The following is a 15,047-nucleotide window of genomic DNA, read 5'->3' on the forward strand; positions in this document are numbered from 1 at the left end:
ATTCCATGGACCTTTAATTTTCACAAAGCCGAAACGTCTTGAGTTGTTTACCTTTCTTTTCCTGGAAATGAATACATCAAACTTCCCCAAATTCTTCAAATTGTGTCCTAATCATTGTATCGGTTGTCTTTAATTCAATATTATCTACAAAGATTAAGATGATTTCATCTTTTCTTCTCCATTCTCTAATTCTTCTTCTGAATCTCGCCCCTTGTCTCCATTGATGATTTCTTCTTTTTTTCCCGATTACAAATGAAATGGGAAGGTCTGCTCCATTAGTTTTTGATTCTGTCATTGGCACACGATTCCATGTAGCCTACTGTAGTAACCCCCAGAGACCAGACCACCCTGGTGGTTGGTGAGCCTCCGCTGACCACCGCAGTAGTTTTTCCTAATAAGACGCATTTTTCTTTTCTTTTTTCTCTCTTTTTTTTTCTCTCATGTCTACGTCTAATTGGAAGGGAACTATAAGTTCAATAATTTGTTGACCGAATTTAAACTCAAGTCATAAGTATTAAGTACAACTTCTTATGACTTTATTAGCTAAATTAACTAACATTTACAATTTTTTATATATGTCAAAAGTAGGTGACACCACTACACTAGCATCCCCGATCATGAAGACATTTACCGTAATCTTTCACTTTCAGTTTTTTTTAGCGTAACCCGGTGTTCCCGAATAGTCGGATAATATAACCGTCACTTGTAACTTGAGAACACATAGAATTTGTTTTTTTTTTTTTTTTTGTACAAGAATCCATAGAATTTGGTGAGGGCTAATGAAATGACATTTACGAATTTGCACAATACTCCAACAAGAGTGGATTTGGAATATAATTGTACACCCAATTCATAGAATGACAAGAATAATTGAGTATAATGTCTACTCCCTAATTCTAAATAGGTGACAAAAGTATTCCATATGTTGGTTCGTCATGATTAATGATGCTTTTCACATTTGGTGGCGATAATAATTGACAAACAAGACAACAAGTGAAGGATCCTACGTTATTGCATGCCACTTATATTATATTTGTCTCCTTGTTCATCACACTTTGCCGTTTAACGACGCCACTTCAATTTCATGTCTTTGATGATTCACGAACAATTTGGTCCACTTATCATTTAGTAATTAACCTCTTTCTCTTTCCTGGGTCTTTATAATAAAATCAAAGGATAACAATTAACAATTAACAATAAACCAAAATGGAGAGAGTAATACGATAATAATATATTTATGATACTTCGTACATCGTATAATAATTTTACAAAATTAATAATGACAAAGTCTAACAGTATGACAAATTAAGATGTTCATGAATATTCAAGGCATTCTAACTCTATATGGTTTTTCTAACGTGTGTCCTAGAGATATATATTAAGAATCTAAGAAAGAATCAAAGGAATATATTTCACTAAAACTAAATATGAAATAAATGAGTTGATACTTACATTTCTCATGAAAATATGGAATAAATTAAACGAGTTGATATACTTACACTAATGTAGATCCCGCACATTTGCGGTATATATATAGAGGTTTTGTTTTTAGTTATTAATTTAATGTTTTAAATTGATACATCATTAATTTGTCATATACCTCATTGTATTTCGATATGAGGAAAAAAAATGAACTATCACTACTACAGAATTCATCAAGGACATCAGTGGATGGACATCGGATTTTTGAAAAAACAGATGTAATAAGTTTGCACATCGGATTTTTATAAAAGTCTGATGTAATTATATTATATGGACATCGGTTGTTATTTTCAACCCATGTCCATTATAATGGACATCGGATTAAATTACAACCCATGTCCATATAATCCTCAATTTGGGCGCAAATGAAAACAATTCCCCGCCCCAAATTATTTTACTAGCATACTGAGACAAACCCAAACCCTTAGCTTTACTCGACCATCCCTTTCTTCTCTATACATCCTTCATCCCTTAGCTTGTTACTTCAACACCCGATCAAAAACCCAAAATCCTAGCTGCTGCTGCTGCTTCATCGTTCATCCCTTCTTCCCTCATCACCGGCGACATCATCCTTCTTCTCTTCACCGGCGATATCATCAGTCTTCGTTCTCATCACCTCGCGACATCAAACCCTAGTCATTCTTTTCGTTTCTTCGCTCTTTATTATTAGGTAATTAATCTTCCCCTATCATTTATATATTTATTCTCGATCATTTTATGGTTTATTTGAATATTTTACTGAAATGGTTTTTGATTTGTTTGTAATTTTGACTGAAGAATGAATTATAGGGTTATAATTTAATTGATAATCTAATTGGGGGTTTATTATTATACATTGCTATTATTGTATTACATGCATTTATATTCCTGGTTTATATATGAATGATACTCGTTGTTAGTTGAATTCTTTGTTTGTTTAAGTGATGAATTTGTGTATAAAAGGATGAGCCATTTGTATTAATTATTTTGGCACTCTTCTTTGCTTGAATTTTGCCATTTAGTTTTTTAATAATCATTGAAAGTTTGAAACTTGACTATTTGAATACAAGTATGCAAATGTCCATATTATCAAACACGATCTCCACGAATGCAGATAATACCTGATTTCCTGCTGCTTCCTGTTAAGAACAGTACACAAAAGAGGGAAAATTGCTCAAATAGTTTAACAGGAAACTTGGCACATATATTCCCTTGCAGTGCAGCATCTAACATTGCCTACTGCTACAAGCCAGTGGCAGCAAAAAATAGTGTCAAAAACTAAGTCTTTGTAAACTTGTAAAAAGAATTTACGATAAAAAAAAACCGTAAATATTATCTTGATATACATATATAACTCAAACGGTAAAGATTGAATATTACCGACATTAGTGTCGATAATCCAAAGACGTGTTCCTTTCCATTTCATGTACGTATTCCCTTTTTATGTAACTCAAAGAGCACACTTTTACAAGTCCGAACCTCGGATCGATCGAGAATCGAAAAGTTACCGAGTGAGGGCAATTGGCGACAAATGATTCATTGGAGTTTCTTAAACTTGATTATCAAACTTATCATTCTAATGTTTAGTTGAATTGGGTCTCTTTTGATGTGGTTGTATGAGCAGATTAGTTGGTAGTTGTGTGAATGTATGGTCTGTGAAAGAATGTATGTGAATGTATGCTCAAATTGGGGGTTTCTATGGTATGTGATTAGCATGTGTGAATGTGTAGTGAATGTATGGTCTGTGATTAGCATGTTTGAAAATCGCTTACTATTTTGATCAATACGTTTGTAGCATAAAAAGCATGTAAATAAACAAAGTAAGGAGTAAAAGTAAGGTAGAATGTTAATTAAGGAGTAGAGAGTTAAGTAATTAGGTGAAGTGATGAACTCTGAAAATAGTAAGCAGATTTTAACCCTCTTCCCTATTATTGCAGTAAATTTGGAGTATGGATATGGATCGCGAATGGATGTTTGTTGATCGTTTGGATTCAAGATATAGGGAAGGGGTGGAATATTTTGTTAGACATGCTATGAATAATGCAGAGAATGTGGAACAACTTTTCTGTCCATGTGTTAAATGTGGGAATAATGAGTATGTTGATGCGGTAGAATTGGAAAGTCACCTCCTAATTAATGGTATTGACAAGAGTTATACAAGGTGGATTTGGCATGGGGAGGATGTGCTGCCCACTTTGTGTAGTAATTTAGGGGATGATAGCGACTTTGAGGGAGAGGATTTTGATGAAAATGTTGATCGAATAGACAATCTTATAAATGATTTGAAAAAATCATTTGTAGACCCAAGTGAAATTGAGATGTTTGATAGGTTGTTTGGTGATGCAATAAAACCCTTGTACCCTGGTTCAACTTTCACACGCCTATCAAAGAACTTTAAAATTGTATAGTTTAAAGGCTAAAAATGGATGGAGTGATAAAAGTTTCACAACTTTGCTTGAGTTTTTGGGTCGGATGTTCAGGAAGGCAATGAACTCCCTAGGCGTACGTATGATGCTAAGAAAATTTTGTGTCCAATGGGAGTTGATTATGTAAAAATACATGCATGTCGTAACGATTGCATTTTGTTTCGGAAAGATTATAAAGAATTAGACAAATGTCCAAAGTGTGGGAGTTCACGTTATAAGTTGCCGAAAAAGAATTCCACAAATAGTAAAGGTGTCCCAGTTAAAGTCTTGTGGTATCTTCCCATTATCCCAAGATTTAAAAGAATGTTTGCAAATTTAAAAGAGGCGAGAAACTTAATTTGGCATCTTTGGTGGTGATGGTAGAATTTTAGATGACAAAATTCGTCATCCTGCTGATTCAACTCAGTGGAAAAGCATAGATCATTTGTTTCTGAATTTGGGTCCGATGCTAGAAATTTAAGGCTTGGACTATGTCTTGATGGTATGAATCCATTTGGTAATCTAAGTAGTCAGTGGAGTACGTGGCCTGTTTTGCTAACAATTTATAATTTGCCTCCTTGGTTATGCATGAAACGTAAATATCTTATGTTGTCACTACTAATTTCCGGGCCTAAGCAACCTGGAAATGACATAGATGTTTACTTGGAACCATTGATGGATGATTTAAAGTTATTATGGGATGAAGGGGTAGAGGTATATGATGCTTATCGTGGTGAGACTTTTAACCTACGTGCCATGATATTTTGCACCATTAATTCGGATGATGGAGACGGTTGCATTGTATGTTGATTGGGATCGGTTTTTATTAATTGAAATCGATCATTTTGGTTGAATGGCAGTTGGCATGTTTTGTATTAATGTTTTGGCATTCAAATTGGTGTAATGCAATATGAATTGGCCTGCTCTTTTTAAAAATTTTTAAAAAAAAAAAAACAAATATAAAGGACAGCGGATTTATAAAAGTTCGATGTAATTCTAGCTTCAAAGGACATGGGCTTTCTATAAAAATCTGATGTACATTACACATATGGACATCGGATTACTGTTAAAATCTGATGTTCATTACTCATATGGACATCGGATATATTTAAAAATCCGATGTCCTTTTATTAATGGACATCGGTTTAAAGTCCCATGTCCATTACACCCCATATGGACGGGACTGAACTCTACATCGGCCTATAATCCGATGTCCATGTGTCTAGAAGTCCGATGTCCTTGATGAATTCTGTAGTAGTGTATGAACTAATAAAGAGAATTTATTAAAGTTATAAAATGTGCTTAATGAATTTTTTCCTTTAACATAAAACTAATGATTACAAACAATAATTTTTCTCAAATTATGTTAATGAATATTTTTTTTTTTTGCGAATAAACTAATAATATCAGTTTAAGTTTTATACAAAATGTGTCAAGTTTATAAAATTATAGTGAAATTAGAAATTTATTTTAATTTAAATATTATAATTTAAATTTTAAAGAAAATATTATTATTTGATTAAAAGATTATATCTTGATGAAATGATAATAATTTAAGGAAAGAAGTTTTTTTTTTATTTTCTTATTTAGCTTGATGCCTTTTTGAGGGAGAACTTTGGAAAGTTTTATTCTCTTAGTATATAGGAGAATTTCTAAAGATATATTCCTTTGATTCTTTCTTTATTCAGGCTCTTAATATGTGTACTAAGGATACACGCATGGGCGGAATTAGCCCTCTTTTACTAGGGCTATAGCCCAAGATCATTTTCAGTTAAATAAAAATTAGGAAGTCTAAGAGGGCATTCTAACAAGCTTGTGCTAGAATTTCAAAAAAAAAAACAAGCTTGTGCTAGTGGCAGATCTGTTTGCCTTAAGGTAGGTAGCAGAATTTTGAATAGCGGGAGAATACGTATACTTCTTTCCTTCCTACACCATTAATTTTGTCTATTTTTGTACCTAATGTCATCCTCTGTATAATTTTCCTTAAACTAAAAGAATAAGAGATCTCTAAGTTTTTCCGCCTAAATAAATTAGGCTATAAATGGGCTTCATAACATCATATATACAATTGGCCATCCTGATTAATTTTGACTTATGCTATAAATGGGCTTCATAATATCATATCTACAAGTGAACCATACTGATTAATTTCATACATAAATAATTCTATACCATTTAAAAAAAAGGATAATATTTTTTTTTTTTAATTTGTATAGACATCTCCCTTAAACTAAAAGAATAAGAGATCTCTAAGTTTTCCCGCCTAAATAAATTAGGCTATAAATGGGCTTCATAACATCATATATACAACTGGGCCATCCTGATTAATTTTGACTTATGCTATAAATGGGCTTCATAATATCTTATCTACAAGTGCACCATACTGATTAATTTCATACATAAATAATTCTATACCATTTAAAAAAGGGGATAATATTTTTTTTAATTTGTATAGACATATTAATATGATATTCTATTTTATTACATACATGAAATTGCATTAATTATATGTACAATGTGATAGAAATATTTTTACTATTATTGTTTTTAAAACTAAACATTACGGCCAATAACATGTTTTTAGGAAACATTTTTTTAATTAATTCTATTTTTCTATCTTTTGATAAATTGTTATTCCTTCTAAAAAGAAAAACTTATGACATATTTTTTCTTACCCTTTAACTTAATATATATCTTTGCTCCATACTATATGAAAACTTAAATTTTGGTTAATTTTTTTTAATTGTTTATATAACGGCTTTAGTAGATATAATGATATAATTAAAAACAATATTTTTTTAAAACAAAGTTAATAAAATAATTTCGGTTTCGATAATCTTATACGGAGTAAAAGTGTTGAACAATCTTTTTTCTAGCTCTTAATACAAAACATTATTAATAGTAAATTTTATAATTAAATTTCAAATGCAGTTAAATACCAATAGTATAATTGTTAAATTTCCTATCTAAAAAACCGCGCATTTGCGCGGGATCTCTACTAGTATAAGTCAATTAATTACACAATTGATACCATTAATATTCTTTGTTTATTCGGAAAATTCACGAGTTGTCCTTGAGATTTGCTACTTTGCACGAAATGCCTATTTTTTTGAAACGAAAAACTTTAGTGATCGTAACTCGTATTTCCGAAATCAGAAGACGACAATTCTTTTTCAAACTGTCGTCTTTTCGAGAGTCTACAATTTCAAGATACGGAATTGTGTTGCGTCAGTTTCATGAAACGAAAACCAAAAATATAAAAATATGATGCATAAAAGAAAAAAAAATGATATAAATTTGTATTGAACAAAGTTTAATTACGTTGTAGATAAGCTTGTATTTCGGACATCCAATTTTTTACCAATTTTTAGAACTTATAAATTTTAGCCCTAGTAGCTACCAACTTCTGGTTCCGACCCTGAATACACGTGAGAAAAACAGATAGATACTTGTATGCATTCAGCTGGTTTTACAATTTGTTTAGAATCTAACTAGTTTAGATCCCGCGCAATAAATACGCGGTATTTATAAAGTTTTTATTTTATATTACTTAATAATGATAAATTAAAACCTCATTAATTTTTAATATTTCACGTCATTATATTTTGATATGGAAAAAAATTGAACTATAAAGTTATTCAAGAAGAAAATTGAGTAAAATTGAACTGTAAAATAATAGTGGTGTCTCATTAATTGTTCATTTTTCTCGTTATTGTATTTTGTTTTGAGAAAAAATAATTAAAATTGAAAATTAATTCAAGAGAATTGAGTAATGTGTTGAATTGTATTTTTTTTTAAAAGTATTTTTTATACCACAAAGCTGATAATTCCAATTTTATAAATTATCTCAAGTTTTTTTGTCATGAAAGTAATCAAAACGATTTAGAGTTTTATTAATATAAAATTTGAGTCAAGTCATTCTTAAAAGATTAATATTTTATAGTTTTATATTATATATATTTTAATTAAACTATTATAGTTTAGTGAAAATTATATAATTTGATGAAAAAGATTAATTTTAATAAAATACATTATAATTACTAATTTCTTTATTTAGTGAAAACAAATAAATAAATAACTTGTTTATTTAAAAAGATGCTTTTTGGAGGAAAATTTATGAATTCGTCTATTCTTTTAGTAAATAAGGGATTTAATTATAGCAATGATTGTCTTATGAGCTTGTAGATTTGGCCTTGTTAATATATCTTGAATTAATGAGATAATTATAACAATGATTGACGGTATACTTATTTTTTGGCAAAGATTGAGGATTTTATACTTATTTTTTGGCAATTAATTTTTACGTTATTTTTGGGCAAGAGTTGATATGATCTAGATTTAGCCAATAGTAGAATAGAAGGACGTTATACATATTTTTTAGCGATAATTTTTTACGTTAGACTTGACCCATAGTAGAATGCAAAAATTAAAAGCCCAAATAGAAGTTAATATTTTTGGCGGGAAGAAACGTAGAATCGCCTATTCATTTAGTAAATAGGGAATTCTATACGAACAAGCTAAGGTTATAGACATCAATAAGTCTTCCTTATGACGGATATTATCCGTTACAAGCTTATAACGGATATCGATCGACGACTATCACAAATGAGAATTTGTGCATAGACATTATAGTACATAGACGACGCACTTTATTTTAGCTAAGCGTGAAGTCGTGAACTGTAAGGTACTCCGTATTTGTTTGGTAGCTAATGATTAGAATTAATGTTGTAAATCTGTCGCCTTGAGCCGCTAATTGCGTCTCCGTTGGCAAGTTCACCATGGAGATACGTTGAAAAATGAAAATAACTCATCAAATAGTTCCAGTAATGATTAACTAGCTTCACTTGACCCATCCCTCATAGGAACCTTAGTAGAATACTCAGTTTTCTAAGGTCATAATTCTGACAATAAGTCACAAGTCTGAATCACGGTCCCTCATATATTACACCGGCCTTACGCCTTATTTTGCACAGAAAGAAGCAGCTTTGGGTCAATACGGGTTGGGTCGGTTATTTTTTATTGAAATAACATAATAAAATGTCCGATGATATCATAGATTAAATTTAACCCAACCCGGCTCAATACGTCACTAACAATTGATTTGACCAAGCCTCGACTCGACACAAGAAGTTATGTCAACCAAGCAAAACCCAAACACGATAGGTCACATTGTCACCCTATCTTAATAGAAATAAATATAATAGTCACTTTACGATTTTGGTTAAAATGGTTCATCGATCATATCTGAATCTGAAACCGACCCGATTACCACTAAAGGCACTAATAAGTGATGAGCAGAAAGAGGTGTAGGTCCCCGAAGCCGAAGATACTCACATGCTTTATCACTCCAAGTCTCAAACCGTGATCACATCCGTTTAGATTCAGTAAAGTAGTACAAAATAGTTGGGCAGTTGATATGATGCAATAAGATGCATGCACAAAAGTATAGAAAAAGACAATAACTGGGAAACAAAGTAGAAATGCACTTCCAAAATGAAAATGTGGTTCCCTATTACATAATCAGTAAGTATCATACAGCTAGCTAGCAATCTCATTTTCCATTAGGCAGTCAATTTCAGTAATTTGCGGGGTAGGCCCTTTACTCACTAAAAAGCCACTTAAAATGCAATGTTGGGCCCTTTTCTTTACTATATTAATAATAATAATAATAATTCCATATGGCCCATTTCTTATCTATCATTATTCATTCCCGCCTTAGGCATGCAAACTTGTACCACTAGCTAGCTAGCTACCTCCATCATCACTTTTGAGTTCAATCTTATTCTTCTCATAGTATCCTATGATCAATCTCTCTATGTTAATTAATGCTTTGAATTATAGAATTTGATATAGATACCAAATGAAAGTATAATCTCCGTGTAAATAAAGTAATATACTATTACTATCTATTCACCACATTTCCAAATGTCAAATTTACGAATATCGTCTATGTCACAACGATCAAATTTTAGATATCACACCCTACATATTTAAGCTCAACTTCTTATTTAAAATCAAATGTTAATTTCTAGACTCCAAACATGATTTAGTGAATAACACTCTACTCTGTTCACCACATTTCCAAATGTCAAAATTTTTACGAAAATAAACCAAGAAAGAAAACGGATTAACAATAAACAGGTACACATAAGAGTACGTATAAACATTTGGACGGACCCTTAAAACCGACAACTTTCGTGGTGAAGGGGGGAAATGAAGAAAGTCTGTACTCGATAATTTGTCATTTCACAGTGAATTTACCGGAAAACCGTACTACTTTCCAAAGTTTCCATGTAGTTAATTACTCGGAGTTTGAATGACAAAAAATAAATTAAGTCATCCACAAACATTGTAGCAAGTGGAGAATAATTCTAGTAACAGTCCGTCTCTTTGTGTTCAAATAATTAAGTCATCATCTACAAACATTTACTTCTAATTTTTTGTGAGATTATTATTTTGGTAATTGAACAACTTAAAAGCATTAATTTGTTCAAAACTTGAGAGATTCATGAACCTTATATAATGAATGCAAACAGAAGGTTTAGAATTTAAGTAAAGTTTGCATAATCTGACTACTTAGCATACATTCATGAACCTTAAATACGATTCAAGAGTTTGGAACTACAATGCATAATCCTATTAATTACCTCTAATTCATTGAATTATACCTTTCCATGATTATCTATCTAACTACGACTAGTCACACTCACTCTCCTTCCGTTCATTTCATTTCCATACGGCGGTTCAATGAATCGACGCAGTAGAACTTACTCCTCAGTGTGATCATTAAGATTGGAAAAAATGTTGGATTAGATTAGATAGGATTATAAGTAAGAAAGGCAAAAAAATGTAGTACAAGATGGAAATATTTAAAGCATTTATCAAAAATTGAAACCAAAATTTGGGATCTCTATACAACTTACTGACTTACTGTATCTAACAACTCCAACCTACAATATATAATCATCTATCCATCTTTCTTCATCAAAATCACACTAGATTTCCCCTTCTTCATCTCTCTGCTTCTAATCCTTTGTCCTTTCTTCCCCTGTAATTTATATTTCCTGTACAAAATCAAACAATTTCCTACAATTATGTAGGATATAAAAGGTGATTTAATTCTTAGAAAGAAATGTACTCCACTTGCTTAAGGTTCGGATTTACCTCGAATAATTCTTAATTAAATGTTAGGCTAGAGCCAATTCAAAAATGCAAAATGGGACAAAATCTCTTTATTTGAGAAGAAACTGTGAAAACCCAAAAGACTTGCACAACTTTGAATTTTTTTTTGGTTAGAATAAAAAATCAAATTAATCAGCAAAAACAAATGAATTAACAAAAAGTAAAAGCAACCCAGAAATTAAAATCAGAAAAAGATTGAAAATTGGGAAAAAAGAAAATACCTTGATGATTAGGTTTACAACTAGGTGGATCTTCAAAGAGTGATAAAGAAAGCTGTTTTTGAGCCATACCAATATCAAACAAAATTAACCCAGAATCAGGATCATTAACACTAATCTCTTTCACAGGTAACCAAATAAACAGTTCTTCTTGTGTTAATCCTTCAACACCTAATAGTTCACCAAATGTCAGATTTGCCCTTACAACACTATCAAATTTCACCCTATTATCAAATTTTGTTAAACATGGACCATCAAGATATACATTTAGAAGGCCATTTTGGTCATTAAATTCATAAGATTTGACTTCTTTTGGTAAGAGACCTTGTGGAAGACCCTTGTTTTTAAGGAGTTGGTGAACTGTTATGGGTGATGAAGTTGTTGAGTAAATTAGGGTTGTGATTAGTATTGTGATTTTAACAACAAGAAGATTGTTCATGTTTAATTTGGTGGGATTAATTTGGGGTTTTTGATTGATTATTTGTTTGGGTTTGGTGGAAGAAATGAGAGATTTATGGGAGATGTTGAGGTAATTAGGAAAGCTTAAAGGGAAAGGTTGAGTTGTTTGTTGTTGTGTTTAATGACTATAATGCCCTTTGTTCGGTGGTTGGAGATTTGGAATGTTGATTTTTGTTGATATTGAGTGGATGCAAATGAGTGACTTGAGAATTATTCGCAAAATTACTAGCTACTTGTATTTAAGTATTTATATACTACCTCCGTACCAGACTAATTGTAACACTTATTTAATAATACGGCCGTATCACACTAATGGTAACATTCCTTATTTGGCCCACAAAATTACCAAATTATCCTTATACCCATTTGATATTTACATAAAATGCCACTATATACCCCACATACCAACTCACAATTAAACCCACAATTACATACCCCACCTATTTTCTTTCCTCTTTACCCCTTCTTTTACCCTCTTTTCTTAAAAACCCCAATTTTTACCACGTTACCATTTGTATGGTATGGAGGGAGTAGTTTGTTAGAGTGATGACCATTTCGGACTTGTTTATGAGTCGTCTCGTTCATTATTTCAGCCCATTTACCACACCAAAACAAGCGGGTGTAGACAATACTCCTTCCTATTCACTATATTCTTCCCTATTTCCTTATTCGAATTATTCGGGTTTTCTTCCCTATTTCCTTTTTTGGGTTGATTTGTGTGGTCCAAATTAAATTGCATGTAGGGTAGTGTGTTTTGTGTGGTCCAAATTCACTTTCTTAATTCTTGTGCAAAAAAGAAAGGGGAAGAATATAGTGAATAAGAGGGAGTATATTTTAAGAAAATTACAAAGGCCCAAACTTACTAACCTGCTTGTCCTTAGGTCGAAAATTTAACGTGAGTCTGACCCATGTTCAGCCGTTTACTTTTAATCAAATGTGCTATAGAATTTGTGTGTGTGTGTTTTTTTTTTTTTTTTGATAAGGTAAAAATACTAGATTGATCATCTGAGATAGAACCAACATATCTCATCCTTTTGAATGAGAGGGGTAAGTTGAAGTCGCCGACTTTCAAACCACATCGAAAGAGTTGGAGCTGAATGTCCAATGTAAGCCATGAAGTCAACAAATTTGTCGCCTTCACGAAAGTAATGTTTAATTATCTTTTCATCAAAGAATGAAGGTCTAATTTCACATCTTTGATAATATTAGAAATTTCCCAATAAATTTGTGAAGTACTATGAATTGAATTAATAGCAAATAAATTATCACCCATCACATTTAACTTTAAGGTTTCTAAGATTTTAACCTAAAATACGTCTTTTAAAACGAGGGCTTTTACAACAAGAATATTATTAGATACACACTTTTTTTCTCCTAACGAAACGATATTATCATTAGCTATAAAATTTGTGTTGATGTATAGCAACATGTCTTATGGTGGATATTTACATTTAAGTAACTTTAAATTTTATTTTTTTTCAATCTATTATTCTTTTTAACGATGATTGAGCACCTACTTTTATATACTAGTATAAAGTAATTTACATAGAGTTGATCTTATTAATAAGACCGTTTTATTTAACACTTGTGTGATTGATATTAGTCTTGATCTAGTCTGGTAACCTTGGGAGTAGTCGCGACGACCAAGAGGACGAGGAAAAATCGACCGTGACGTTGTCAAGCCACAACTTTCTCTCTTAATTATATTTACCATTATATTACTTTTAAATTTATAATAATTCGAGTTAGGTTAGCCATTTGTGAAAGACGTTATTCTGTTGCCAAAAATATGGAATCACGGTTAGAGGTGGCAATTATTGACACGATCCGAAAACACGACACGAACCCGACACGAAGTTAGCGGGTTAGGGTTAAGATGTTATGACCCATTTAAGTAATTGGGTTGACACGGATACGACACGAAACTTAATTGGGTCGAGTTAGGGTTGAGCTCTTTTGACACGAACCCGACACGAATAACCCGCTTATTTAAAAGTGTCATATGATATACTTGGGTTGAATCAATAATCAACCCAAACAACTTACAAATAAGTATTTTCATTTCTCATTTTAGGGATAATAGGCTTATAAAACTTAGTTTATTTTATTAGTTTATTGGGTTTAACGGGTTACGTGGGTTAAAAATGACCCGCTAAAAGATAAATGGGTTAAACATGACCTGCTAAAAGATAAATGGGTTAAACAGGTCGGATTGGGTTATGGAAAAATTAAACGGGTTGGGTTAGGGTTGAGACAAATGACTCGTTTATGTAATTGGGTCTGGTTAGGGTTGGGATAGTGGTGACCCATTTAAAGTTGACACGAACACGAACACGACACGACCTGATCTGTTTGCCAGGTCTAATCACGGTTGGATTAAAAGTCCGAGTTTTGAAGCGTTGTTACACTTATTAACATAGTACTAGCAAAAAGGCTACACATACACGAGGTGTATGGAAAAATCATACACAACCAATAACATCGCGACACGTGGCAAATTAGAGTCAACATCTATTGGTTAGTGTAGGGTTAAGTTAGTAATTTTAGATTTGTGGTTAACTTGTTAAGTTAATCTAATTAACTATATTTAGATAAAAAAATGTTGTTGATGAGACTTGAACTTATGACCTCTTGGTGGACCTACATTTGCTATTACCATTGTGACACATCCATCTTTTTGTTAAATATGTATCTCTGTTGTTATTTGTACATTAAAAGCCGAGTTAAAATAATATTTACTTATAATAGTTATTAAATATATACTTCTAACTTGTATTTAATGCAATGTATTTACTGAGTTAGTTAAGTATATTTGAAAAAAAATGAACAAAATTTTTATTTACTTATGGTAATTATCATCTGTACCTTTAGTTTACATTTAACTAGGTTTAGTGTCCAGCCCCACCGGGCTACCTCTATTTACCATTTAAATTTTATTTTTTTTATGAAATATAATTGCGTTAGTATTTTTTAACACATACATTTACGATTTATAATATATTGTTCTATGATATATCTTGAAATTATTATGAGATTAAAATTTATCAACAAATTATAGGAAACACATTCACTTATTCTCCCGCCGTTTACTACGTCCACAACATACCCCTGTTAAAACTATTACGTTTAGTACTCGTTCGGTTACTGTTATTTCTTTGACTATTCCCGCTATTTTTATAGTTAAATTCGCTATTCCCGTTAATTTTATCAAATTTATATATTTAAATAAACAAAATATTTTCCTTAAACCGAATTGTTAGCTACCTTCGATCCATATGACATTATTATTATTATTATTATTATTACTATTATTACTATTATT

At 31.5% G+C, this 15,047-nt stretch overlaps 1 protein-coding gene across 2 annotated transcripts; it reads right to left on the reverse strand.

Moving 5' to 3' along the window:
* Nucleotides 1-10,696: 10,696 nt before the first annotated feature.
* Nucleotides 10,697-11,814, reverse strand: LOC141617285 (uncharacterized protein At5g01610-like). Of its 2 annotated transcripts, none has more exons than XM_074434469.1 (2): nucleotides 11,270-11,814; nucleotides 10,697-10,930 (listed from the first exon to the last, which is right to left on the reverse strand). In XM_074434469.1, exons 1-2 carry the CDS (start codon nucleotides 11,703-11,705, stop codon nucleotides 10,878-10,880), a joined length of 489 nt encoding a protein of 162 aa, XP_074290570.1. In that variant the 5' UTR covers nucleotides 11,706-11,814; the 3' UTR covers nucleotides 10,697-10,877. The 2 variants fall into 2 exon arrangements, with proteins under 2 accessions (XP_074290570.1, XP_074290569.1); XM_074434468.1 differs by having other exon boundaries at nucleotides 10,697-10,952.
* Between the last annotated feature and the right edge of the window lie 3,233 nt (nucleotides 11,815-15,047).

The sequence above is a fragment of the Silene latifolia genome, chromosome X (genome assembly GCF_048544455.1).
Source record: "Silene latifolia isolate original U9 population chromosome X, ASM4854445v1, whole genome shotgun sequence".
NCBI lineage: Eukaryota > Viridiplantae > Streptophyta > Magnoliopsida > Caryophyllales > Caryophyllaceae > Silene > Silene latifolia.

What these genes read in the sequence shown, in the direction of transcription:
- LOC141617285 (XM_074434468.1), bottom strand. Translation starts at nt 11,705, where the DNA reads ATGAACAATCTTCTTGTTGTTAAAATCACAATACTAATCACAACCCTA. An exon ending in TTGTAAACCTAATCATCAAG is followed by an intron (nt 10,953 to 11,269) that starts GTATTTTCTTTT and finishes ACATAATTGTAG; the next exon opens with GAAATTGTTTGATTTTGTAC.